Source organism: Lactuca saligna, chromosome 9 (assembly GCF_052625555.1).
Source record: "Lactuca saligna cultivar CGN05327 chromosome 9, ASM5262555v1, whole genome shotgun sequence".
Classification (NCBI taxonomy): Eukaryota; Viridiplantae; Streptophyta; class Magnoliopsida; order Asterales; family Asteraceae; genus Lactuca; species Lactuca saligna.
The window spans coordinates 24,868,846-24,894,065 of NC_136425.1; the positions used below are offsets into that span (position 1 = coordinate 24,868,846).

The 25,220-nt window shown below is 31.8% G+C and overlaps 5 protein-coding genes across 5 annotated transcripts; 2 read left to right on the plus strand and 3 right to left on the minus strand.

Moving 5' to 3' along the window:
* The first annotated feature begins 1,992 nt into the window (after positions 1–1,992).
* LOC145017266 (uncharacterized) lies at positions 1,993–3,455 on the plus strand. The gene is made up of 2 exons (XM_078975323.1): positions 1,993–2,110; positions 2,247–3,455. The coding sequence occupies exon 2, from the start codon at positions 2,272–2,274 to the stop codon at positions 3,319–3,321; it is 1,050 nt and encodes a 349-aa protein (XP_078831449.1). The 5' UTR covers positions 1,993–2,110; positions 2,247–2,271; the 3' UTR covers positions 3,322–3,455.
* Positions 3,456–4,628: 1,173 nt separating this feature from the next.
* On the minus strand, positions 4,629–6,274 carry SIP2;1 (small and basic intrinsic protein 2;1). The gene is made up of 3 exons (XM_078975750.1): positions 5,717–6,274; positions 5,190–5,450; positions 4,629–5,004 (listed from the first exon to the last, which is right to left on the minus strand). The coding sequence occupies exons 1-3, from the start codon at positions 6,005–6,007 to the stop codon at positions 4,843–4,845; spliced, it is 714 nt and encodes a 237-aa protein (XP_078831876.1). The 5' UTR covers positions 6,008–6,274; the 3' UTR covers positions 4,629–4,842.
* Positions 6,275–12,618: 6,344 nt separating this feature from the next.
* On the minus strand, positions 12,619–14,945 carry UCH3 (ubiquitin C-terminal hydrolase 3). Its single transcript, XM_078972275.1, has 9 exons — positions 14,758–14,945; positions 14,031–14,162; positions 13,893–13,931; positions 13,668–13,773; positions 13,499–13,557; positions 13,343–13,417; positions 13,126–13,174; positions 12,967–13,043; positions 12,619–12,883 (listed from the first exon to the last, which is right to left on the minus strand). Exons 1-9 carry the CDS (start codon positions 14,824–14,826, stop codon positions 12,788–12,790), a joined length of 702 nt encoding a protein of 233 aa, XP_078828401.1. The 5' UTR covers positions 14,827–14,945; the 3' UTR covers positions 12,619–12,787.
* A 4,723-nt stretch (positions 14,946–19,668) lies between these two features.
* LOC145014420 (putative protein S-acyltransferase 4) lies at positions 19,669–21,731 on the plus strand. Its single transcript, XM_078972786.1, has 5 exons — positions 19,669–20,051; positions 20,167–20,361; positions 20,450–20,758; positions 20,850–21,068; positions 21,169–21,731. Exons 1-5 carry the CDS (start codon positions 19,989–19,991, stop codon positions 21,604–21,606), a joined length of 1,224 nt encoding a protein of 407 aa, XP_078828912.1. The 5' UTR covers positions 19,669–19,988; the 3' UTR covers positions 21,607–21,731.
* A 74-nt stretch (positions 21,732–21,805) lies between these two features.
* On the minus strand, positions 21,806–23,814 carry LOC145014421 (ABSCISIC ACID-INSENSITIVE 5-like protein 2). The gene is made up of 3 exons (XM_078972787.1): positions 22,535–23,814; positions 22,382–22,453; positions 21,806–22,082 (listed from the first exon to the last, which is right to left on the minus strand). The coding sequence occupies exons 1-3, from the start codon at positions 23,327–23,329 to the stop codon at positions 21,999–22,001; spliced, it is 951 nt and encodes a 316-aa protein (XP_078828913.1). The 5' UTR covers positions 23,330–23,814; the 3' UTR covers positions 21,806–21,998.
* Positions 23,815–25,220: the final 1,406 nt, after the last annotated feature.

A 25,220-nucleotide genomic window follows, 5' to 3' on the forward strand; every position in this document is an offset into this window, starting at 1 on the left:
AAACAAATTAAAAATCTAGAGTATTTTTAAGTCAAATTCTTCAATGTAAAACTTGAAAGGTAAGCATTCTTCCACCTCCTTGTTATTTAAGCTTCATTGTTTTCCAAATACGAATTCTATGATGAACCTCATGATTCTATCAAGTTTAGTTTTGAATTATAAGTTTATAACACTAATTTCAATGACGAAAGTTTATCTCTATGATAAAAAAAATGTGTTCATGAAGCTTTAGGGGTGGCTTGAAACCCTAACTTCATTAATTCACTAATGGATCTCATAGAATTCAATTTATATGTATTATTTAAGTTTATTGTTGTGTTTTAGATGTAATTTTAGTGGTTTGAAACCCCAACCAACTTATAGTAGTTAAAGTGGGGCAAAATGTATATGACATTACGAAAAATAGTTCAAAACACATTACTTGGTTTTGAAACATATGAAAAATGTACATGTTTTATACATTTGAGCGATTGTTGTGTTTTAGATGTAAGTTTATTGCTGCGTTTTATACGTATTGATTAAGTTTTATTGTTGTGTTTTAGAAGTAATTTCATTTGTCCAAAACCCCAACCAACATATTTTGTATGGAAAAATGTACATATTTTATACATTTGGGCTATTTTCGTTGTATTTGGGGCTATGTTTGCCGTAAGCATTAACCAACGTAGTGTTTAGTCATGGAAGTGCCTTTTGTATGACATTAAAGGTATTAATGGTATGAATGATATCAATAAAATATATTTTTTTTGTAGTCTAGGTTTGAATGTTATTATTTGTGTGTCATGTTTTCTCTATGATAGAAAGATAATAATGATATATCATATATCTAAGTTTTTCCAAGTTTGATATGATGGATTTTGAATAATAGTGTCCTAATATGTGCATGTTTGAAAACTATTACAGAAGTGTCAGCATAATGAGGTAATAATTTTCAAGTTACAGTGCAAAAAACTAAAAGATTTTCTATCCTAATAAACCCATTCCTAAAGTGTTATTATAGTAAGAATATAGTATCATCGTATGTAAATGTTTTCACGTATGAGTACCGGGTATGTCGAGTCTTAAACCCGAAATCATAAATTTAAATGGCTTTTTTACTTCTTGCAATGTGTCGATTATTGCTAATAGAAAACCTATCTGCCCATGTTTTTACCTTATGCGAACGAGAGAAACTAGACTCCAAGAAACATTCGTTTTTTTCTTTAAGTGAGAATTAGCTCCAAGAAACCTTTGTTAACAAATCGATCATGTAATGGGGTGTTTAATAACCTACAATGAAGAGTAATGGGAAATTGACATTGTAATAACTTAATTAGTTAATTGTAAATTTTTTAATTTGTTGCTTAATTTCATTTGCAAACTATTTCACATTTGGCTAGGTATATGCCATTTAAAATACAAGTAACAAACAATCTTTTTACACATTTTCTACCGAACAACCATTGTTTTTTGTTCCAAACCTGCAACCAGTTCCAATGCAAAGATCCAACAAGTTTTGGTCATAATCGGTTCGGCGGTTCCATACCCGATTAACTCATACCACACTCAAACCAAACTGGAACCGGCTCCCTTCGGTTCGGTCTTTAATCATAGGAAAAGTTCATTTTCTGTTACTTCGATTTCGGTCTAGTTCCAAAATTGAACAAATCCATATTCCATGTGGGGGTTGACCGGAAAAACCTACAACCATTGGTCTAAAATGGTCATTAAGTTGCAAACTCATATTTTGGATCTTATTTAACACAATCTGAACTATTATGACTAAATAAATGGTCCTTCAAAACTCCGATTGTCGATTACAATAACCCTAACATAAATTTAAGTTATCTTGATTCTTGAGAATTTTAATTTATTTAAAGATGGTATTCTTTCCTTTTAATATAACAAATGGTTTTGATAATTTAATTAAAAACAATCTCATTATTATTTAACATAGAGAAAATTTAAACGGTTTATTAAAAGAAAATAGGCTTGAACTTGGTCCATCGGGCTTTCACTTAAAAGAAACTGACCAAGATACGGCTTAAACCTAATACAAGACACAACAACGCCTCCATTTGTCTGATTCTCTCCATCGCCTACGCCGCAACAGCTACCCCCGGAGACGTAGGTTCGTCTTCATCTATTTTTTTTGTGATAAGCTGCCCATAATATGGTTAATTATGATCTTGTTGTTTTTGAAAGGTGTTGATGCGGTTTTACGTTTACACGCATACATCCTTTTAACGATTAGATACGTTTTTCAGGTTTCGTTTTTTTTTTTCCTTTGCAATGAAGAAGAAGCTGCAAAAGGGGGCACTATCTACAGATGACCTCAAAACCCTAATCCATGATCATGCTCTTTTCTTTGACAAACTAGTTGAATTAATCCCTGCAAAATTCTACCTTCCCGTTGAAGAAGATTCAAAACCCTGGTTCCAAGGCCTGAGCAAAGGCAAAAAAGCCTCTCTCAAACAACAAACACGAGAAAACATCAAGAAATCCCGCCGTGATCGCCTTGACCCTGAGACATCACAAACCACAACACTAGACCTCCTCAAAAAAAGCATCAGCAAGAATGAAAACAGTAACAAGGATTCTGATGATGATGATGATGATGATGAAGAAGAAATCGAAATTAAAGTGAAGCCCATTACAAATTTCGACGGTGAAACAAGTAACAAGTCTGTTACCTATGAAGAGCTACGCCAGAGATTGCATTCTAAGCTTGAAATGCTTAAAGCGAATCGAGGGGAAGGGAAAAGAACAATGATGATGAATGAACGGAGGGAAAGGGGTGATTTTACAGACAAGAAACGAAAGAGGGAAGATCATGATAATGGTGGTAAGGGTAGTGGTAGTGGTGGTGGTGATAAGGATAAGGATAAGTTTGAGGGTGATTTTGAATTTGGGAAAGTGAAATTAGGAGATGAAGATGGGAGTAAGAAGAAGAAGGTGAAGAAGGGTTCAAAAGTACAGGAGTTGGAAAAGGCAAAGAAGTTGAAGGAAGCAAAGAAGGAAGATGTTGTGGTGGCTACAAAGCATTCATGGAAGGCTGCAACTGAAAAGGCGATGGGAGTGAAGGTTCATGATGATCCAAAGCTTTTGAAGAAGAGTTTACAGAAGGATAAGAAGAGGCGTGAGAAGAGTGCAGGGAAATGGAAGGAGAGAGTGGAGACACAGGAGAAGTTGAGTAAGGAGAAACAGTCAAAGAGGAGAGGGAATATTGAAGAGAGGGCTAACCAGAAGAAAGCTAGGAAGATTGCCAAGAGGGAGAAGAAGTTGATGAGGCCTGGATTTGAAGGGAGAAAAGAAGGATATATTGGTGATAAAAGGGATTAAAAGGGTACCAAGTTTAATCCTTTTTTGAATGTTTTATGTTGCTTATTATGATATGATTAGGTGATGTTTTTGTTTCTACTTTGTGTTAGCCTTGAATTTTAACAAAATTTTGATGATGGAAGTTTTGTTGTTAATATCGTGTTGTTTGAACTATGAAGAATTTGCATATATACTCTCGTGAAAGAAATTGCTTTTTTGGTGAGAAGAGGGACTGAAAGGTGCCTATTTTTATAATCCTTCGTTTGGATGTTTCATATAATTGATTCATCTTTCCTCTGCTTGATGTTTCATGTTGTTTTTTGTAATGGGCTAAATGCAAGAAATAGCTATGTATTTCTATTTATTCGTGTATTATACAATCTCTCTGTTCTTATTTTTTTTTGTTACACCCTTGTACCTCAATTCTTTTCTTGTTAAGGCAATCTACTTTGAAAAGTCTATAATTATAACATTGTACTTTCAGTTTTTTTTTTCCTTATCAAACATTATATTTAAAAAAAAAAAATCGATCCAGTTATAGCAGTGATAAAATGCGTTGTATTTAGACAGCATTGAAAGTACATTGTTACTTTTTCATGTTTGATCTTTTATTATTAGTCCATGTTTTTCCTTGTTCAGCAATGACATTTGGATTTCAGTAATGGGTTGTTTATCAGTTGTTATTGATATTGTTTGTATTAATTATTAAAAGGGTGTTTGGGGCTGTTTATATAAAATTACTTTTTTTTTTCTTCACATTTTGGTTATTATTCAGTTTTTACAAATATCTAATTTACATGTTTATAAATATCTTTTCGATGTAAATATGTATAAGTAGTAGAAGAGTTGCAAAATATGGTATCTGGATGTTATTCATATAAACTTTATATTATTATTACTAGATGACTCTGTTGTAACACCAAGTATCACTTATAAAAAAAGCTATTTTAAATAAGCAATCCCAAACTCCCCTAAATTTGGTTGTAAAATTGTGATTTATTGAGATTGTCCCTGAACTCTCAAAAAAAGAACAAACAAACAAAATTGGAAGAGTGTAATTATTTTAAAGAAAGTCCGAGTGACTTGAATAGAACTACTATAAAACTTTGTTACTATTTAGGGGGTGTTTGGCTAAGTTTATTAGCTTATTAGGGGTTCCACATAGCTATAAACGAAAAAAAAGTTTGATAAACCATTTTTTCATAAGTTATCTCACACTTACTTATTAACTTATAAGCTAATAAGCAATAAACTATAAACTATTTTGCTTTTTAACACACAAATGACAAAACCGGATTTGCAATCGAATATAACAGAATTCATGTTAATGAAACAAGATTGAAATTTGAGTTGAATCATTATAAACAACATGTCTACATTTAGATACTTGTGCTAAAAAGAAAGACATGTTTCACCAAGAAGCCCATAATACATGGTCTAAAGTAGTTACACAGAAGAACAATTAATTTACAAACAAGATGTGATGTGCTCCTTCTGAAAACACAAACACAATCAACTTCAAAATTCAAATGCAAATCAACTTCAATTAATCTTCTTCTGTTTGTCTTGTTTCGAGTCCGAGGGACGTACAAGATGCCTAAATGTCCATGCTGCTAATAGGGTTGCTACCATAGGGGCAAACCAGTAAACAACTAAATGCTCTTTTGTTATATGATCACCACGCGCATAAGCCCACCCCATTACCTGAAAAACCATCCAAATCCAATCCATCGAATTATAAATCTAAAAAATACCCTTACACTTTTTTACCAATTTCCACCGTTTAAACAAAATTGGGAAAAAAAAAAAAAAGTGAAACACCATTGAATAAACAAGCATTCAACCATACAATAAAATACTTGAGCATGAATAATGGAAGTAGTACTTACAGAAGCTGGGTTCATAGCACCACCAGTTAGATCTGATCCGAGTATATGAAGAGCAAGTTTTGAGACACTACTGATCCATGTTTTCCTCAAGAAACTTCCGGGTAATTTGGTAGAAACTCCATGTGAAATGAGGACAATTGTGAATGTCAACAACCCTTCGGTCAATGCACCTTCAAATAGACTAACATTCAGTCGGGGCCCACGCCCTATTTCCGGAAAGATACTGAGGATAAGCCTCACCCCACTTATCGCTCCCAACACCTAAAAATCACAACCACCATTAGTTTATAATAGCATCCTACTTTCATTTCTTTCTATTAAAACCAAACCCTAATTTGTATCTGGCTAGATAAAACAAAATTAGGGATTGATGATCTTCCAAAGTGCAATGCAACCCAAATCAGAAAACATACAGAACAAGAATTGTTATGATAATCAATTGGTCAACGGACTTGATTGATGCAATCCCAATCGCAGTTCATATCTAAACCAGTCAAAGATTTTGAGAAGAGAATATAATAGGTAACCTGAAAGGGGATTCTTGAACCAACAGTGAAGAGGAAGGTTGCGAAATTTCCAGAGATGGCGGAGGACAAGACAGTGAGGGGATTATAGGCTCCGCCATTGGTGAGCTTAGCAAGATAAGCAAAGAAGAACATGTTGAGAACGGAAAGCGAAGACCTAAACACTTCAACAGGGAAGCCATGATGGCCAAACCCCAAAACCTTGTGGACAAATAGCTTGATTATGACGCTTGACCACACCCACATGAACGACATGATTATATCAGATATGAGCAGCCGCACGATTCCCGCCATTTTGGGGGATTTCTTTCTGGAGGGTGTGTACGTGATTTTTGACTCTTGGCTCTTGCTGAAACCGATGTCAATGATTAGTGATATATGGTAATCTCGGGGGATCAATGGCAGAACTGCATTGAACAAGGAAGCGAATTGACGTTGACCCGTGTTAAAGAATCTTTTCTATCGTGTTTCAGAATCTCTGCTCTTTCCTCTTTATTTCCTCTTTCTTTTCCCCGTCTCCTCCCTTTCTTTTCCAACCTGCTGTATGGTTGGAGTGTTTGGTGAGTGGTGACTAGACATGCCAAGTTATTGATATTCTTTTTGTTAAAAAAAACATCATGTAACTTACATAAATTGAATTCTTAATGTAATAAATAAGCAACCCACTATTTAAAGGATAATGACTTGAAAGGATAACGAACTTTCGATTTTGTTCACAATCACTAAACTTTTTTTCGTTATCTATTTGTCATTGAACTATTGAAACTGTTCACATTTTACCCTTATTACCGACTGTTACCGGTCATAAGGGTAAAATGTGAACAGTTTCAATAGTTTAGTGACAAATAGATAACGAAAAAAACTATGAAATAAAAAAACAAAATGTAACATCCGGATTTCCAAGTATTATCATTTAAGTATTTTTCTTTTGAGTTAAGAAGAGAGACTTGACGAGTTGACGCCTCAACTCATCGAGTAAGGTCGCGACTAATAACTCAGATTAATGAATGGACTCAACGAGTCGGTGAGGCGACTCGACGAGTCCGCACTGTTGGCAGAAACCCTAAATCTTTGGGCCTGAGATTGCGACTACCTTTCCCGTAAGTGAGAACCCTAGCTAGCTTGAGTGTGTAGAGTGAGAGGAAGAGTTGCCCCTTTTTTACCATTAGCAAGAACTTGTTTCAGTTGCATATCATATCTTGAGCTTTTTGGTGTGATTTTGCAAGAAAGGAGAAGAGTTCCAGCAAAAGGGACCAAGGAAGGCAATGTAGTCATCTACTACAGTATAGATGGCGACCACGAGCTATTATAGACAACCATGTGGAAACACCAACATGCCCATGACTTGTAGGTGATGAATTACGAGTTCAGACGATGTTGTAACTACGTATTCATGCGATGATACTCTAGCCCCTTACTATGAATTACGAGTTCAGACGATGTTGTAACTACGTATTCATGGGATATCACAAATTCCGCATGCCAAACCAATGGTCATAATTCACATTAGTGAGAATGGTTCATTTTTTTGTAAAACCAAAATCAGATTGGAAATTTTGATTTTTTATTTTGGAACATGTCAAACCATTGGTTTTTTTATTTCGGTTTCGGATTTTTGTTTTTTTTTTGAAATATATTTTCAGGGTTTTTTTTTTTTTTTTTTTTTTTCATAGATTTATTCATCAACAAATGTTGATACAATTTAACAAAAATAAATAATTTGTTAAAACATAATACAAGAGTAAGTTTGTTCACATTTAGTCATTGAACTTTTTAGAGGGAAACGAACTTTCGATTTTGTTCACATTTAGTCACTTAACTTTTTTTCGTTATCTATTTGTCATTGAACTATTGAAACAGTCGGTCATAAGGGTAAAATATGAACAGTTTCAATAGTTCAATGGCAAATAGATAACGAAAAAAAGTTTAGTGACTAAATGTGAAAAAAATCGAAAGTTCGTTACATTTTCAAGTCATTATCCCCTATTTAAAATGTTCAAAACCACCTCGTTCACCACCATCAAAACTGAAAATTACTCCGTATCAAAAAAATCGTATTTTTAACTTGGATGGACATAACTGACTGGGTCGATCAACACTTTTTAGCTGATTTTGTCAGCTTATTTGAGAAGGCCCAATGTTGGTAGACTCATCAATCACTATATCTCATGACTCGGTCCCTACTTGAAATGTGGGTGACCCCAAAAAAAAGTCTTTGCCCTGAGAAAAAAAACACTTGTTGTTTCGCTATGTTCCTCTTGTCCACTTTGAAGGCGCCACTCCTCCTTCCTGCCTCTCCATCGTCGTCGCCTGACGTAGAGCATCGACCTCCATCCAAACAACCAGAAATTTCGTCTTACTCCTTTTTTTCCCCTGAAATCAGTTGAAAAACTAATGTTGGTGTTAATGGATGAAATATGAATTTTACTCCTCCCTCTTGTCGAGGTGAATTTCTCTATATATGAAATAAGTTGAAAACTGATTTATACACTATATATGTATGAATCAGTTGAATAAGAATTTATGCTATTTATATATGTATAAAATTTAAATTTTGCTCTACATTTATGAAATCAATTTATGCTCTACATTTATCAAATCAATGGAAAAGTAAAATTGACAAATTTTGTCATTAGATACGTTTTTCTGAAGTTGCTTGATTTTCTTTTGCAATTATCAGTTTTGGGATCTTATGTTTTTTAGATCAGGTGCAAATCGTATTCTTAAGTTGAGTATGTTGGAAGGGCATCCCCAACACTAAAACAAACTATTGGTTATCATGGTAATTTCAAATACCATTGTAGGACATAAGATGAAGTGTTTTAATAGCAAAGTACTTTACTTTTTACTTGTAATCCAATAGCAATGTATGATTTTGGCACCTATTAAAATGTTTTATATGACATGACAATTATCGTAGGTTCTTATAATTTGATTCAACAACTAAAAAACATGAGTGAAACCATGAAGAAAAATGTTATCTATTTCATGTGCTTTGAAAAAAATTTACTTTGAATTTTTTCACCTCAAGTGCAGTTGTGAGAATTGTTTTTGTATTAAACAACATTGCTATAACTAAATAGATTCATGTTATGTTGCAAACATAACAAAAAGGTAAAATGGTCATTATGATTATTCAACACAGCCAATCAAATGCATAATCAAACAACATGGTTTCAATTAGATGTAGATTCAGTCAGAATTTCTAATCCACTTAGCTATAACCCAATCAGTAACTACTAAACAACCCTAAGGTAGTTTCACTTTAATAAGACTAGTTGCCAAAAACATTAAGATATGTCACATTTTATTAAAAAAATATAGATAGATCAAGTGACCTACCACCTAAGGCACATATGGACTCGCCCTTACGGACATGACTCATCGGCTTCTTCAACTACTTGAATGAAGATGGTTTAAAATTAAACTTAAGACACAATTTTTGATTATGTTGATGATGATAAACTATGAGAATCTCAATAAAAGACCATTGGATTCAAAAATAGGAAAAAGGATATCGAAAGAAAAAATAAAACGAGAGACCAAACATGGATAAAATCTATCACCAAATATTTTAATAATTAAATTCTTCGTATCCCTCACAAGATTTTTTTGAAGATTTCTTCAGCTCTCTCAACGGTGTTGAAGATTTGTGTTAAAGATTCTGCGTTTCACTTGATAATGTTGAAGATTTTTGTTAAAAAAGTATTGAAATACAAATGAATAAGATAACCGAGTGTTGCATTGAAGAATGCAAATAAACACTAAATGATTAAAGAAGAAAATTACTTTATTGGGTTCGATTTTGGTGGTGGTGAACAGTGATGTGTGGTGGTAGTGGTGGTAAACGGTGATGGGTGGTGGTGCATGGTGTTTGAAGTGGTCGTGGGTCTTTTTTGACTAGTTTACATAGTTATTATTCATTATGACATTAAACCATTAATTTACATATTAAACAAAGTATGTGAGGGTCATCATATGATGTATTAATCGTTATGAATTGCTTTAAATTACAATGTATTAACCGTTTTTTAAAGTAGATATAAAATATATTATATTATAATAAGATTAGCAACCAACTTATATTTTTAACGTAAGACAATTTGCAACCTCAAACCTAGAAAAGAAATGATATGACACAAATTCTTCATGCATTTTACCTAAATGTCGATTTCCAAACGTTTTTACCATTTAAAGTTGCAAATGATAACACATCAATACTTGGATCATAATTGTTGCTGTAGGCAAACTCCATTAATGATAGATGTGAATCATAATTCCCTCCAATGTTTTTACCTTCCGACCACAATATATCTTTAAGGTTTAAATGGTACGTTCATTTTGACTATTAGTTCGAAGATGATATGGTGTGCTTAAGTTTATTCTTGGCCTTTTTCTTTCTAAAAGCTAGGGGTGTTCGTTTGGATGGATCTATTTGATCCGGTCCAATCAAGTGAATCCGAATATATTTCGATTTTCAAAACATTTATCCGAATAGTCCAAACTAAATTTAAATCTGATCCGATCCAACCAAATTACATTCCATTGGATCGGTTTTTACAATTCAATTTTCAAGAGGCAAGACATTTTGAAAAATATATAATTTGAATATTAGCAAAATCTATAAAGAAACTATTATTTTTATAAATTATAATTTAATAATTTATAAACAAATACTAAGAAAATATATTATAATTAATATTTTATTGACAAAAAACTTTTGATAAGAAGTAATTTTAAAGTATTAAATTGGATGAAAATTTCTAATAACTAAAAATAATAATTTAGTGAATTTATAGTAGATAATAAGTTGTTATTTGGTTTTTTTTGGACTATTCGGTCCTTAGTTTATAAACCAAAACCAATCCGAAATCTAAAATAATAATTCGGTTTTGCTGAAATCAATCCAAAAATCCGAATATCCGGACCAAATAGTCCGATCCAAATTGTTTAATTGGACAATTCAGTTTTATCCATATATTAAACATCCCTACTAAAAGCTCTCCGACTCCCAATATATTAATGTAAAACAACTATCACAATCGAAAACAACTATCACAATCGAATATTAAAGATAATTACATTCCATGCCTTGAAATCAATCCATCCACATATACTTTAGCAAATTTCTCCACAAAATCATTCACATCACCAAGAAGTAGCACTCTTAGTCAACATATCTATAATCACCAAAACTATATCGCACACCTTCAACATCACTATTAATTTTGTCACAAATCAATCGTAATGTGATTCCTTCAACTATAGATTATGTTTCAAGTATAGAATACATTATATAACTTGCATTGACTTGCAATTTCATAAATCATCTAATGCATAATCGTAAGTCCATGCCATGGAATGGGTCGTTACAAGACAGTCAAGTTATACATTGCCAACTCAAGAGCCCCTTTTCATTTTAAAGCCTTATAAGTTCAAGTTAGATGGTTTTATCTACAATTCAGCATAAAGAATTTAAAACTTTTTTTAAGTTAGTTTAAAACTCGTCGTGGTGATCTTCTACAAGAAGGCATGCAATCACGAAATTCAAACGTAAATATATAAGCAATATATCAACCAAAAGAATGAAGATAAGCAAAACCATGTACAAAACAATAAGGATTATACACCTATCCAAACTCTTAAGTCATGTGAATGGCACTTTTCATACAAGAATTGAAAATTTATGTAAATACAGATTCTCATTTATGTAAATTACTCCAACGAGTGTTGAAACATAGATTGTTGATTAAGTTGTTAAAAAACCAAAGTAACCCAAGATAACTACTCAATAAAGCTGTTAAAAAAAAGATTTTTTGAAGTACAACCTTAAAAGATGGTAAAATGTTTGTGGATAGTGCTAAACAACCCCTTTTAGGAATTAAAACTTTTTTTGGTAATCAAATTTTTACCTCAAGTAAATTATAGTAATTAAATACTATTAACTTTTTTTTTTTTATGAAAAAATATATTTTTGTTTTTAATAAAATATTTATTAATTTAATATCAACTATAAATTAATTAAAATATAGAACCCAGATATCTATTTTTTATCTACTAACATTTTTTTTTGAAATTCTACTGTATAAACCTTTTACTTTATTGTTATTATTACTATGTATCACTTTAGGATATTAGCGTTATAACTTTTTTTTTTTGGTTTAAAACAAATATTAGGGATATTATATTTGTTTATACGAAGAATTGATGCATGATGAAAATATATTAACTAAGATAAAAAGGGAATCTGGAAATTATATTTAAATGAGAAATCTAGTACAGAAATTTGGTGCTTAAATTATCACCAAAATACACACATTTTTTAAATTATAATTGCATAATTCTAAAATTATACAGTAATTACTCAAAACTGAAATTATAATTCCGTCACTCCAAACAACCACTTAGACAAAGTTGCTCAAACGTGTTTAAATTTGTTGATCCACGAGTTTTATGCTACAAGGATGAAGGAACCTACTATATCTCCACTCACTCTCACTTATTCTAGAAAGGGTAAAAAAGGAATTACAAGCAGCATCTTCTATTGGAAGGGCATTATTGGTATTTTCTCTTTAAATTCTGTTAGGGTTTTTGGTCGATAGATAGTGGAGAGAATAAGGGGTTGGCATCCTTTTTGTGAAATCTGGAATTTATTCATTTGGCAGAGTGGCTTCTAGAATTCACCAAATTATCTTTAGTTCTTACACCCTTTATGAGAAGCATTTAAAAGTAATTAGGAATTTAATTTAACAGAGAAACTCATATGGAACAAACCAATCCACACACAAAAGGTAAGAAAGCATAAAAACTTCAAATTTCATAGAATTCTCTTAAATCCTTCAAGACTAATTGCAAGAACACATGAGTTTGAGAAAGATTATAATTCTTAAAGATAAGACGGATGATGAAACATAAAATGGGTGCCATGCTTTGGATCATATCAATATCAAGTATAAACACTAAATAGATAAATTAAATCTTGCATCTATGATCCTTTCTAAGTTTATGATTTGTATAAAACCAAAGGTCACTCAAGTTCTAAGCTAAAAAAACAACCAAAACATAATCATGTTTTCAGTAGCCACCAACTTTCTTTGAGATAGCAATCACACTAAAGTTCATGGAGTCAGGATTTTTTGCAATCATTCTTTTTATCACTTTAGCAGCATCCTGCAAAACATATAAACAAATTCTTTATTCTGAAAACATGTGAAAATGGTGAAGTGGTCCATATATAGCTATCAAAAGTTTACCTGCAATACAGTATTTGGTGAAGAAGGTCCATGTGAAACTGGTGCACTTCTCCTTCCATCAAGCTCATACAATTTTCCTATAAAATATTATTTGCCAAAAAAAAAGAGTGAAATAAATGTCTTATGTTATTAAAATCTGAAGTTAACTTGATTGCTTACCATTAACACATGCAAAACAGATAAAATGATCATTCACATTGTCAGAAGCCTACACAAAGAAATGTGAATTTTGAGTAAATGTACATGTTTACAAATTAAACATTTTATATATATATATATATATATATATATATATATATATATATATATATATATATATATATATATATCTTTTAATCATTTCAATAAATTAGTTTAAAGAAAACATTTAACTCACCTCAGTCTCACCAGCAGCTACTGCTTCTGAATGTGCAACTTCCATTTCTGTATCTTTCTCAAGGTATCGAGCCCGCTGCATACGTATATCAAATCCATGTCATTCAAAAAACACAATATTTAAACCATCAAAAATATATTTTAAAAAACATAATACCTCCATTGGATCCATGCTTGCAGTAGATTTATAAAACTTATCCAAGAATGAACCCTCATCTAAAAGAAAACATCAGTTTAATAAATGTTGACCACTTTCTTGAATCGGTTCAAAACTAAATAAAAATTAAACCAAATAGAAATGTGAGAAATCATAAAAAGAGAAGTACCAAGTTTTATCTCTGAGGTGATATTGCCTATAGCATGAAGAAGTCCAATGGTTCCACATGCATTTCCTACTGTTTGTCTCATAAAGTAAACCCCATCATAAGGATCCTACACCCACAAATACAATAAAACAAATCCTTAAAGATATGGTTAATGAAGTGACTAGTGAGTATGTTATTTATACATTCACTAGCTAAAGTTAAATATTGTTTGATGGTAAATATCACCTGTTTAATACTGTTCTGCTCTAATCTTTCTTTTTCGCTCTGAAACATAAGTAAGATGAAAACATTCATTTAATCAAACATATACATACATTTCCATAGAAGAAGAAAAAACCTGTTTGGGATAACAAGATAACAAACCTCTGGTGTAATAGGGTAAAGAAACAACACAGCAAGAACTGGCTTTGGGACCATTTCCAACAGTTCTTCATCCAATCCATATACATCATTGCATTCAGCCTCACCAGGAGGAACACCAAGGCGCCAAAGAAACTATCCAGATACAAAAACCATAATCAAAAAATCAAACACATGAGTGATCTATAGAAACCGATACAAATTTGCAGATTTTGATCTAAACTAATATCATAACACATCTCAAGGATCACTTTTCAAAGGCATGATTAAAATATTCCTACAACTTAGTTACTTGAATTTTCACCATTAGTGTATGCCTTTGTTCTATATCCCTAGCTTTAAAAAAAAAAAAAAAAAAAAAAAAAAAAACTCTATCTTGGTCTATCTACAGAGAATCTCCCGAGTAAGTCAAGCTCTTTAGGAGTTCGAGGCTTTTCGTTTTTGTGAACTGATTAATTCCTTAAGATACATTTGAATTAGGTACAAAGCGTGGGACCTTACAATGGTAGATCAAATTAGTTTAGTTCATGCATGAGTCTTTATAGAAGATATCAAGCCAAGTGAACCCTAATTTCTCTAAGCATCAGCTACAGATTTGCTCAATAACAAAATTACTAAATCGTTAAAAGTAATGCCTGTTGGTAACTATTGGCGAGTTAATAGATTTAACAGAAACACAAAACAAGGGACGATTGAAAACATAATACATATAGTGATATAGAGAAAGAACCTGGTTCATAACATCGGGGTTTGCTTCGAGAGGAAGCCATCTCTTGGCAGAAGAAGCACTTTCAGCCATTCTTGATCGATCGATACTTCTTTCTGCTACTTTAGGGTGAAGAGAGAATATATGAGTAGCGTGTATTCGGAACGTCCCTTCTGAGGATACCGGAGTCGTGTAAATTGGGAAAAAAACACCTTGATGCATATGTGGATTTATATACTCAGAATAATCGAGAAAAAATCATTAATTTTATTTATTTATTTTTCGGTTTAAATCAAAATTTTATTTTATCAATTGCCGGTCCATAGCTATTTCATATTATATTTGTACCGAACCTAAATACCCAAAGATTTATAAAACAAAATAGCAATATATTTTTTTTCGGTAAAAAATCGATATACAAACTAAAACTTACGAATACGAAGCATAAATATAACAAATAGAAAAGAAATATGAAGTTGGATTGGTGAACTGACGTGCAAAAAAAATGCATATTGTGCCTTTTGTTGGTTTATTTCATATCTGCGAAAAAACCATTAAAATGCTCTAATAAACATTTAAATGCTCATTTACTATTAACAATAAGAAAAAGAGGTAAGGTATTAGTAAAAGGATTTGCAAATAATCATTCTAAACTCCAACAAGCAACACAATTAAATACTCTAATTCTATTAAAAAAAATACAAAGAGCCAAAGCGGCAAAATTGATTTAAAAATAATAATATAAACAAAAACAAAAACAAAAAACTTTAACGTCGAATATTGTAAACCTATTAACAATTACAAAAAATCAAAGGCAAAGTATTAGCTTATTGATTTGCAAAAACCCAAATACCCAATAGACAGCCTCCTCTTTTACTTGGATCAATAAGCAAAATACAAAAAATAAAAATATAAATCATACCTAATAAATAAAGGATTTTTGCCACGTTTCATCACCTAATTCAATATATCATATGTCATTTAAAAAAAACAATTTCATTTAAATCCATTTGGCAAATTGTGGTTTTTCGGCTTTTTATTCAATTATAAAAAAATCTAATCTAAAAATATAATAAAAAAATAAGGAAACTTAAATGTCTCTATAAATTCTCACGCAATTTATCAATTAATGTATTAAATTCAATTTAAATTTAAATCAATCTTCCTAATTGAAAAACATAACTTTCAGTCAATCTCTTTTGAATTTACGATAATTTGTAGAAACCTTACAAAAATTGATTCATTCACAGTTAATATTAATATTTTTCCAAATTCAATTTTGTAAATTATTAAACATTTAATGCTTATTAAAATATATTACTTTAAAAAAAACTCGTGTATTCACACCTTGTAAATAAATAAATACCCCATTCGCCCATTTTAGTGATGACATGAGCTTTGGCCCAATAGTATAACTATAGTATAACTAATAAGTATTTTGGATAACTTTAAATTTTCTTATTAAAGTAGAAGTTGCTTCCCGCATCAATGCATGTTCATCAATTATCGATAAAGGTTTGGTTTACTATTTTTTTTTTCTAGGTGAAATGTGTACACGCATTTCATCAATATTCACATTCAAGTTGTACAAACCCTTTTCAAGAGTACATAGTGGTGCTAAATTTAGCCATTTTAAGGGTAGTATCTTTCATTTCATAATTAAAATAACAAGCGACTTACTTTTAGTATAGCATCCTACTATATTATAACATCCTTCATGCATTAAAATGTAATAATCTGTATCATTACCCACATAAATGGCAATTTGAGTTTAAAAAATCATATTATAGCATTGTACTTTGAAAGTACATTGCTATAGTTGTGTCCTCATCTACCCAATAGTCACTGTTTTCGCTAACATCACTACCATCACTATTCTCTCTTTCTTTTTAGTCACTATTTTATTGATCATTGTACTCTTGTTGTTCCATAACAAGTTCTTATGTAGGGATTTTTCTTTCTTGTTTAGGAATCTCTGTCTCTTCTTCATCCATGCAATTAGTCTGTACCATATCCTTATGATCCAATACATTTTGATCCATAAGAAAATCTTTTTTACTCATGAAATCCAACAAATTCTCTTGATCATCAAGAAAATCTGTGTGATCATCTACTTATCATATAATGATTCCGTGTCTACTCTACGCTTTTGAGGTCGGAATTGCCACATTTTGAAGCTATTAGGGTTTTACAGAGTCAACGGATCAAACTCTTTCAATGAGGGTAACGAGGGGACAACTGATAGTTAGAGATTAATAATGCAAAGGGAAACATATTAGTAATAGAAGTAAAGAATATGAAATGGTGAAAATACCCATCACGTGTGTCACACATGGAGAGAGTTAATGTGAGTTTTGGAAGGTTGTTCAATGGAGGGACCAATTCTGCACAGTAGTTTCAGTTTTAGACAACGCGTGTGTGAAAAAAAAAATGGTCCAAAACTACACTTTTTAGTAAAACCATATCGATCGATTTTTCAATTTACTCTTTTTTTTTTTTTTTTTTTAATGAATTTATGTGATAATGTTTTTTAACAGTTTATGCAACCGCATTTCAATCATTAAACTTAAAATATTTACTTTTATGTTCCTAAACTTAAACATCGTTGCACCTAAATATTGCCACACTTGACACTTATGTGCATTTAATCCTTTATTAAACACTTATATATGGTTTTCATCGTAAACAAATATTTATTCTTCTTAAAATAAAATACAGTTTAAAAAAGGTGCGGTTTGGACAAAATTACAAAAATACAGTCTGCATTTGGATCATTTAAAGGGAATTGAATTAATGTTGTGGCAGCACGTTTATACATGGAACAACCCATTATTTATTTGGTTGTTGGTGACAGATTTGCCATTATTAATATTTAAATACCCATACATGATACATTAATGAAACTGAATTATAAAAAAAACATCCTTTTGTGTAAAGTTATACTTTGTTATAAAATAGTAAAATACATCTTAGCTCGTAATCGACAAAATCATTTATTGTTATAAAATATTATTCAACTTGTGGCATGTATACCTTCAAACTTATCGCAAACTTGTACTTTTTTTTTTTAATTATTATTTCAGGACCATAATGTACATTATTGCTCATGTCTTTGTTATAAATATAAGGTAACATAAACAAGATTATGGTTTTATTATTAATTCAAATATATCTATTTTAATTAATGATTGAGAATATACGTTTCTTTTTCTAGTTGTTAATTGAAGTCATATATTAAATTGTTTTTTAATAACTCATCTTAAGGGTGAAACTTATGGACTTCAAAATTATATATTTTATTTAATTTATCATTTTTAAGTACATCAGTCACCAAATTTACCATTCCCTTTCCCCAAATTTACCATACCTTAACTAAGATCCAAACTATTGTTATGATGATGATTCCAACTTTTCAGTCATAATGTAAGCCAAAAAAATGATTTAAAAAACTGTTTTTTTATAATCGGTGTAACCAACATCCAGTAATAATGACTTATTAGTAAATTAATAAAGTTTATAAATTTATTTTATTTTTATAACATAATTCTATTTTCTAGAAAAGCAAAGGGTGATAGATAATATTGAGTCATAATGTAAGCCCAAAAAATGATTTAAAAAACTGTTTTTCATAATGGGTGTAACCAACATCCAGTAATAATGACTTATTAGTAAATTAATAAAGTTTATAAATTTATTTTATTTTTCTAACATAATTCTATTTTATAGAAAAGCAAAAGGTAATAGATAATATTGGATTATTTTTTTAAAGAAGGTCTTGATCTTAGGTAATAGATAATATTGGTTGGTACACTTTGTGCCCTCACGATCGGATGCTTCTTTTCGCTCAATGTGGAATTAAAAAGACAATGAATATACTATTTTTTAAAATAAATAAATAAAAGAACAAGGTACAAGTTTAGTCCTTGGATTATTTATTAACTTGCAGCTTTAATCTACAACATTAATTCTTTCGTTATAGCTGCCTACAAATCGCCTTGTTCTATATACAAATTAAAATTTTTACCTACTAATTAAAAAGAAAAAAAGAATATCCAAGCATCGATATCTATGAATCTTAAAAACATGTTCACAACCATTTACGTTAACTCAATGTTTTGATTGAAAAAATCATTATGTGGACATTCTAAATGTATGGATATCAATCGACAAAATCTCACGATAGCCCATATGCAAATTCTCTATGTTTTGCAAGTATCAACCAAATTCTATGCATATGTGTGGACCTGATTCTGTGGACACTACCTCGATTTGTACATAATAATGTATGTTCCTTTCTTTTTCTACAATTGTAAATTAGTTCTTAGAATTGACATCTTTAATCCTCAATTTGACTCTTTACATAAAAGCCTTTTTCCTGTTATATGTTCACATGAGGACTTTTGAGTTGTACCAAAATACCAACTTAACAACTTTTCAACATATTTGATCTTATTTATAAGATAAAACCTTATATACTAATTAAAGAAGATATATGAAACACAAATGAACGTAGGCAATCACTTGTTTTCTTCGTTAATACTAGTTTGAAAACAAAATTTTAAAACAAGGATAATTGATAAATAAAGCACTCTAAAAACTAATCAACACACATGGAATAGGTTATTGCACTACTTGATAGAAAATTTATATAGAATCAAAGTTACTAGATATTCCTGATAAAAATTAACAAGTTGCATGTATGTTTGCAAAATACAAGAAGGAAAATGAAAGAAATATACAAAATTCATCATGAACTCACAAACAAAAATCAAACAAGATAGAAAATAAAGTTAAGTTTGAGATGATGAATAAAGTTAAAAAACTATAATGTGATTAAATTATATTGCTGAAGGACTAAAGTTGCAGTTTGATCTATAATCCAAGGAGTAAATTAGGCAGAACAAAAGATCAAGAAAGCCTGAAAAGGCTACCGCGGGAATGTCGCTACAAAGTTGGAACATCCGCCGAATTAGCTTTGTTCGCCAGAGACAGAGAGAAAGAGAAAGGGATATGAAGCTGTTGCTTCCTATAGCTGTAAAATCAACACAAACAAGGCGAAGCAGCTAATTTCTGAAAGGCTTTTTCACTTCCCAATCACACATCTCCAAGAATTGATTGAATATATAACTATCAAAGCGATAAAAAATCATTCGAATTGTTGAATTTTTTCCACATGACATGGGTTTTGAGTTGATCGGAAGAGGAAGCAAGGAGTTCCGAAGCTTTTGTATACTCTAATCCAGATCACAGCTCCGATGTCGATAGCAGAGGGGAATGAAAAGCCAAAAAGACTATATCAGGTCTGGAGAGGAAGCAATGTAAGTTGTTAATCTTCTTCATCTATTCATTCGTACTAGAGTTTGTTAAAGTTTTAGCTAGGTTTAATATTCCTGCTGATGATCGATGAATTGAATTGGGGTGTTTCCGTTTCAGAGATTCTTTTGTGGGGGACGATTGATCTTTGGTCCAGATGTGGCTTCCTTGATTTTGACCATACTCCTAGTTGCAGGCCCTGCTGTATCCTTCTGTTTTAAAGTCTACCACACCATTAACGTCAACAAGAAAGATGGAAAAGACGTTGGATACTGGTACATCATTCTGCTTGTAGCAGCCATTCTCACTTTTCTGGTAAGCTGTTTGACTTGGTTAACACAGAAAGAAAGAAGGAAGGACTTGTAACAAATCTGATGATAAATTAAATGTGTATATCTTTTAGGATATATTGTTTCTTTTATTGACTTCGAGTAAAGATCCGGGAATAATCCCACGAAACTCAACCCCACCGGAATGTGATGAAGCCTTTGATATGAACACCCCTTCGATGGAATGGCTGAATGACAGAACTCCTCATCTGAGATTACCCAAAACGAAAGAAGTTGTGGTGAATGGTCATTCGGTTAAAGTCAAATACTGTGACACGTGTATGCTGTATCGTCCTCCACGTGCCTCACATTGCTCCATCTGCAACAACTGTGTTCAGAAATTTGATCATCATTGTCCATGGGTTGGTCAATGCATCGGACTAGTAAGTTGATTTTTCTTAATTTTGATTCTGATTTCCGAAAAATAAATAAATAATGGATTTGGGTTTGGGTTTCCTTTATCATTTATTGCAGAGAAACTATCGATTCTTCTACATGTTTATATCAACCTCAACAATCTTGTGTGTATACGTGTTTGCCTTTTCATGGGTCCACCTCGCCCAAAAGGGCAACGTTTTGAAGGCCATGTCAAAGGATATTTTGTCTGATGTCCTCATCGTTTACTGCTTCATCACCATGTGGTTTGTTGGTGGGCTTTCTGTTTTCCATTTTTATCTTATTTGCTCAAACCAGGTGATCTTCATTCTTCTCTTTAAAACCTTCAAAGTTTAGAGTTTTTTTTTTTTTTTTTTTTTTGACACTTATGGAACTTGGATCTTGATGATTGATGCAGACAACATATGAAAACTTCCGGTATAGATATGATAAGAAGGAGAATCCGTATCATGAAGGAACAACAAGGAATCTTTTACAAGTTTTTCTATGGAAGATTCCTCCTTCATTGAATGATTTTAGGGCGATTGTGCATGAAGATGAAAATATGGTGATTGGGGAGACAAGTTCGGATCTTATACAAACATCAAAGGAAAAGATTGACATTGAAATGGGGAATAAGTTTTCAGAATCGAGTGGGATTTCACTTCCTGAAATTCTACAGAATCTGCAGTATGATGAGTTTGAAAGTGACTCAAAACGAAAGGAAGGGAGTCTAGACTTGGATCTTCACCCGTCTCCTTTTCTTTTTGATATGAAAGAAGATTGCATTAGTGAACGTGAGAAATGTGATGAACAAATAAACACACATGAAACCCAAACTGTTCATCAACTATAAAAAAAAAGTGATAATGGTAAACCGCATTTTATAGATGTAAATTTGGAGTATGATTGTTTTCTGTTTTCCAAGTGTTTGTCATATGTGAGCAAAGATATTGAATACAACTTATTTCCTTTTGTTTTCGGGCTATTTTATTCTGTTGTATTTTATTGAATACAACAAATTTTATGTGGATGTTAAAGTAAGCTCATTATCGTTATTTGAAGAGTTCACATTCATATTCAAATATTGTTGTAAATGAGATGCATCAACAAAACTAAGAAGCAAGAACAAACATTTAATGTACACAAGACCTAAGCAACAAATTTAAAAAAGAAAAAGGTAAAAGGCTACCCCTAATGACCCCACCAACATGTCTTCAGATAAAGGAAAAGGAAGATGATTAATTGCTAGAAAGGAGCTGAGGTTGTTCTTCGGAGTTGATACTTGGGTTGTTGGGGAGGTGGTACACATGGCAAAACCTTCTCCACCTCCTGCAAATATGCACATGCACATACACATACAATAAGCTTTATACCTTATAAAACATCATCACATTTCACCCTTTTGCCAAATTATGCAACAAAACTGTTTTCCAGATGAAATATACAACCAATTGAAACGTAGTTGCAAAATTCGTGTCAGTTGCATAAATTGGTAAATAGTGAAACATTGTTGCATAAATAAGCAAGCATTTAACCAGTAACACTACATACAAGTAACATTCCCTGTAAGGAAGAGACTGGACAACATGAAAAAGAGTGAAGGAACTATGAGAAACAGATATGCATACCTTCTGCCTCCTGAGTCTTTCATTTTCCTCTTCCAAACGTGAGATTTTGTTCTCCAGCTCATGTGTGTAAGCCTGTTAAACAATACAGCATTTTTTCATCACACATTTACAAGAGGTAAAATGAGAAAAGAAGACAGGAGTTTAGTATTATACCTGTTTTCTTGCTCGAGAGCGTGCAGCAGACTCCCTATTTTTAATCATTCTCTTTTGCCTCCTTTCCACAGTCTTCTCTATCACATCTCCAGAAGCAACTCGTTTCCTTCCAAACTCAGATACACTCCCCATCAAAGGGGTGGGAGACATTGTCATACGTGTCTCCAGATAACCAGTGTCTATTACATTCAGAGGGAGGGGTTGTGGAACTTGATAATGGCCTGACATAACCACATGTTGCTGTGGAATCTGAGCAATTTGGTAGTTCATCCACTGTGCTTCTGGTGGATCAAGATTCTGCTCATGGTTTTTCTTACCAGGAGAAGAAGATTCAGACACGATCCCTGCCTTGACTAAAAAGTCCTCCAGTGTCATCTCACCAAGAGTAGCTTGTCTTTTACAACTACTAGTATTGTCAATGTTGCTATCACTACCATTTGTCTTCTTTTTATTCTGATCTTGTTGGATATCTTGCCAGACCTCATCGACTGTCTTCTTGGTTAAATCCTTGGTGAATGTAAGGCTCAATTGTCTAGGCAAAGATGAAGCAGAAGCAAGTTGGGTGAGTTCGGAGTAATCAGGGGAGGAGCCATTGTTGATTCCTTGATTAGCTTCAGCACTCCAAACATTCTTCAGAAACTCATCAAGGTTCATACTACTGAAAGGTTTCCCTAAATCGCCTAATTGCTGCTGAACCTCATCTAAAGTTAGGTTATACAGAGATCCTTGCCTTGACAATCCATCGAACACAGGCTTTTGTGTTCCACCGTTCGATCCCATTGTTTGAGTCCCCATACACGGATCGCCTCACTATCTTACTAATCTCACAAATCAAACTCCAAATACCAAGAATCAAAGTAGCAATTCGTAAACGCCTTTTTGTAATTAATCAAAAAAAACCCTATATGAACTCCTAATCTGAAATGTTACGGAAAAAACCCTCAATTCAGACGAATCGGAAACGGAATACTAATCAGAGTTGCATCATGTCGAGTACCAATCTTTAGATTAACAGAAATAGGGGAAAATGCGAAAATCGGCGCACAATCACAGAAAAGCGGTGTGGTCGAAGAAAGAGACGAACTCACTCGAACGCAAAACCAAGAAAAAGAGAACGAAATACCGCAGATTTAGGCACTTCTTCTTCCATGCAGCAGCAGCAGGAGCAGCAATGTCCAACAAGAAGAAAACAAATCTTTCATTCTAAACTTCCAAGTGAATCAGAACATCTGATATTAAATTTGGTTAATCCGAGCATTTACAATCAACCAAAAATTTGTTTCATTTAGGAATAATGTCATACGAATATAAGAATATATTCAACTATTCACGCGATAAACCAAAAATTCCTTTAAAATATTAATTTTGTAAAGATAAAAAAACCTTATAAAACCCAACATATTTTAGTCTTTTTTATATATATATATATATATATATATATATATATATATATATATATATATATATATATATATATATATATATATATATATATATATTAAGAAAAAACCCTTATATTTTTTAAAATGCATCATTTAAGGCATTGAGCTTGGTAAATCTTAGATAACCGAAAATGCTATGTAATTGATTCTCAACGTTTGGTTTGTTACAATTCATTAGATTAAAAATTTTCAAAAAAATATTAAGGTTTAAATGCATTAAAAGGTATTATAATGGTTTTTTAATCCTTTCATGAAAATAGATTAGGTTTTTCTAAAATCATAAAACCTTAAATAAGAACTTCAAAAAATATAAGGGTTTTAGTACACCAAAAAAAATATAATGGTTTTTTTAAGCATATGATGAATATACATTGGGTTTTTATGAGGTTTTTCCATAAAAATAAAATAATGATATTGACATAAAAGTTCTTAAGTTTGATAAATTTTGTCGACTTTGTGGTTATGTGTATGTGATTATTTTTGGTGCACTAATAATGTCTAATATTTAGGAAGATTTTAATATTTGCCCCTTTACCTTCTAAGTAGATCATCCACATATGTGGGTTGACTATGACGTGTAGCTGACGTGGCTGCTAGGTCACCGTCTTATGTTAATGAGAAAAATCAATGAGTTTGTTAACCCCACTTTACCACCAATGTTTTCGAGTATGTGTTTATGAGTAATTATATATAATATCTATAAAAGTATAAAACTGATTTAATACAAGGAAAATGGAGCTTGCAAGCATCGAACCTTCGACCTCACCTACAAATAGCCAGTGCCTCTATAAAAGTCGATACAAACACGAAAACCTCATATTATGCAACACGTCCCATTACCTTATATGATGTGTTCTACTAGAAAACAAATTCTATAAATAGAGCATCTCCTCAACCTTAGAAGATATACCAACTTGTAGAACAAGTTTAAGACGATTTTTGAAGACCACAACCCTTTTGGAAGCTGAAGAACAATGTTGAAGCAAACGTTTGAAGATCTTGAGTTTGAATCATTAGGTACGTCAATTTAGTTTGCTTTAATATCAAGTTTAGCACTTTCATATTGATTTCTTTATGCATTTCATTCGTGATTAAGGGTAATTCTCTTTTACATCTGCTTAGATTTAGATAAACCTCTTGAGATTATGGTTTGATTATTAGATTTGATTTACACATTGTTTAATTTATTCTTTATGCTTGTTTGAAGATCTTTATCCGTTAAAGTTCTTGTTTTTATTCATTTG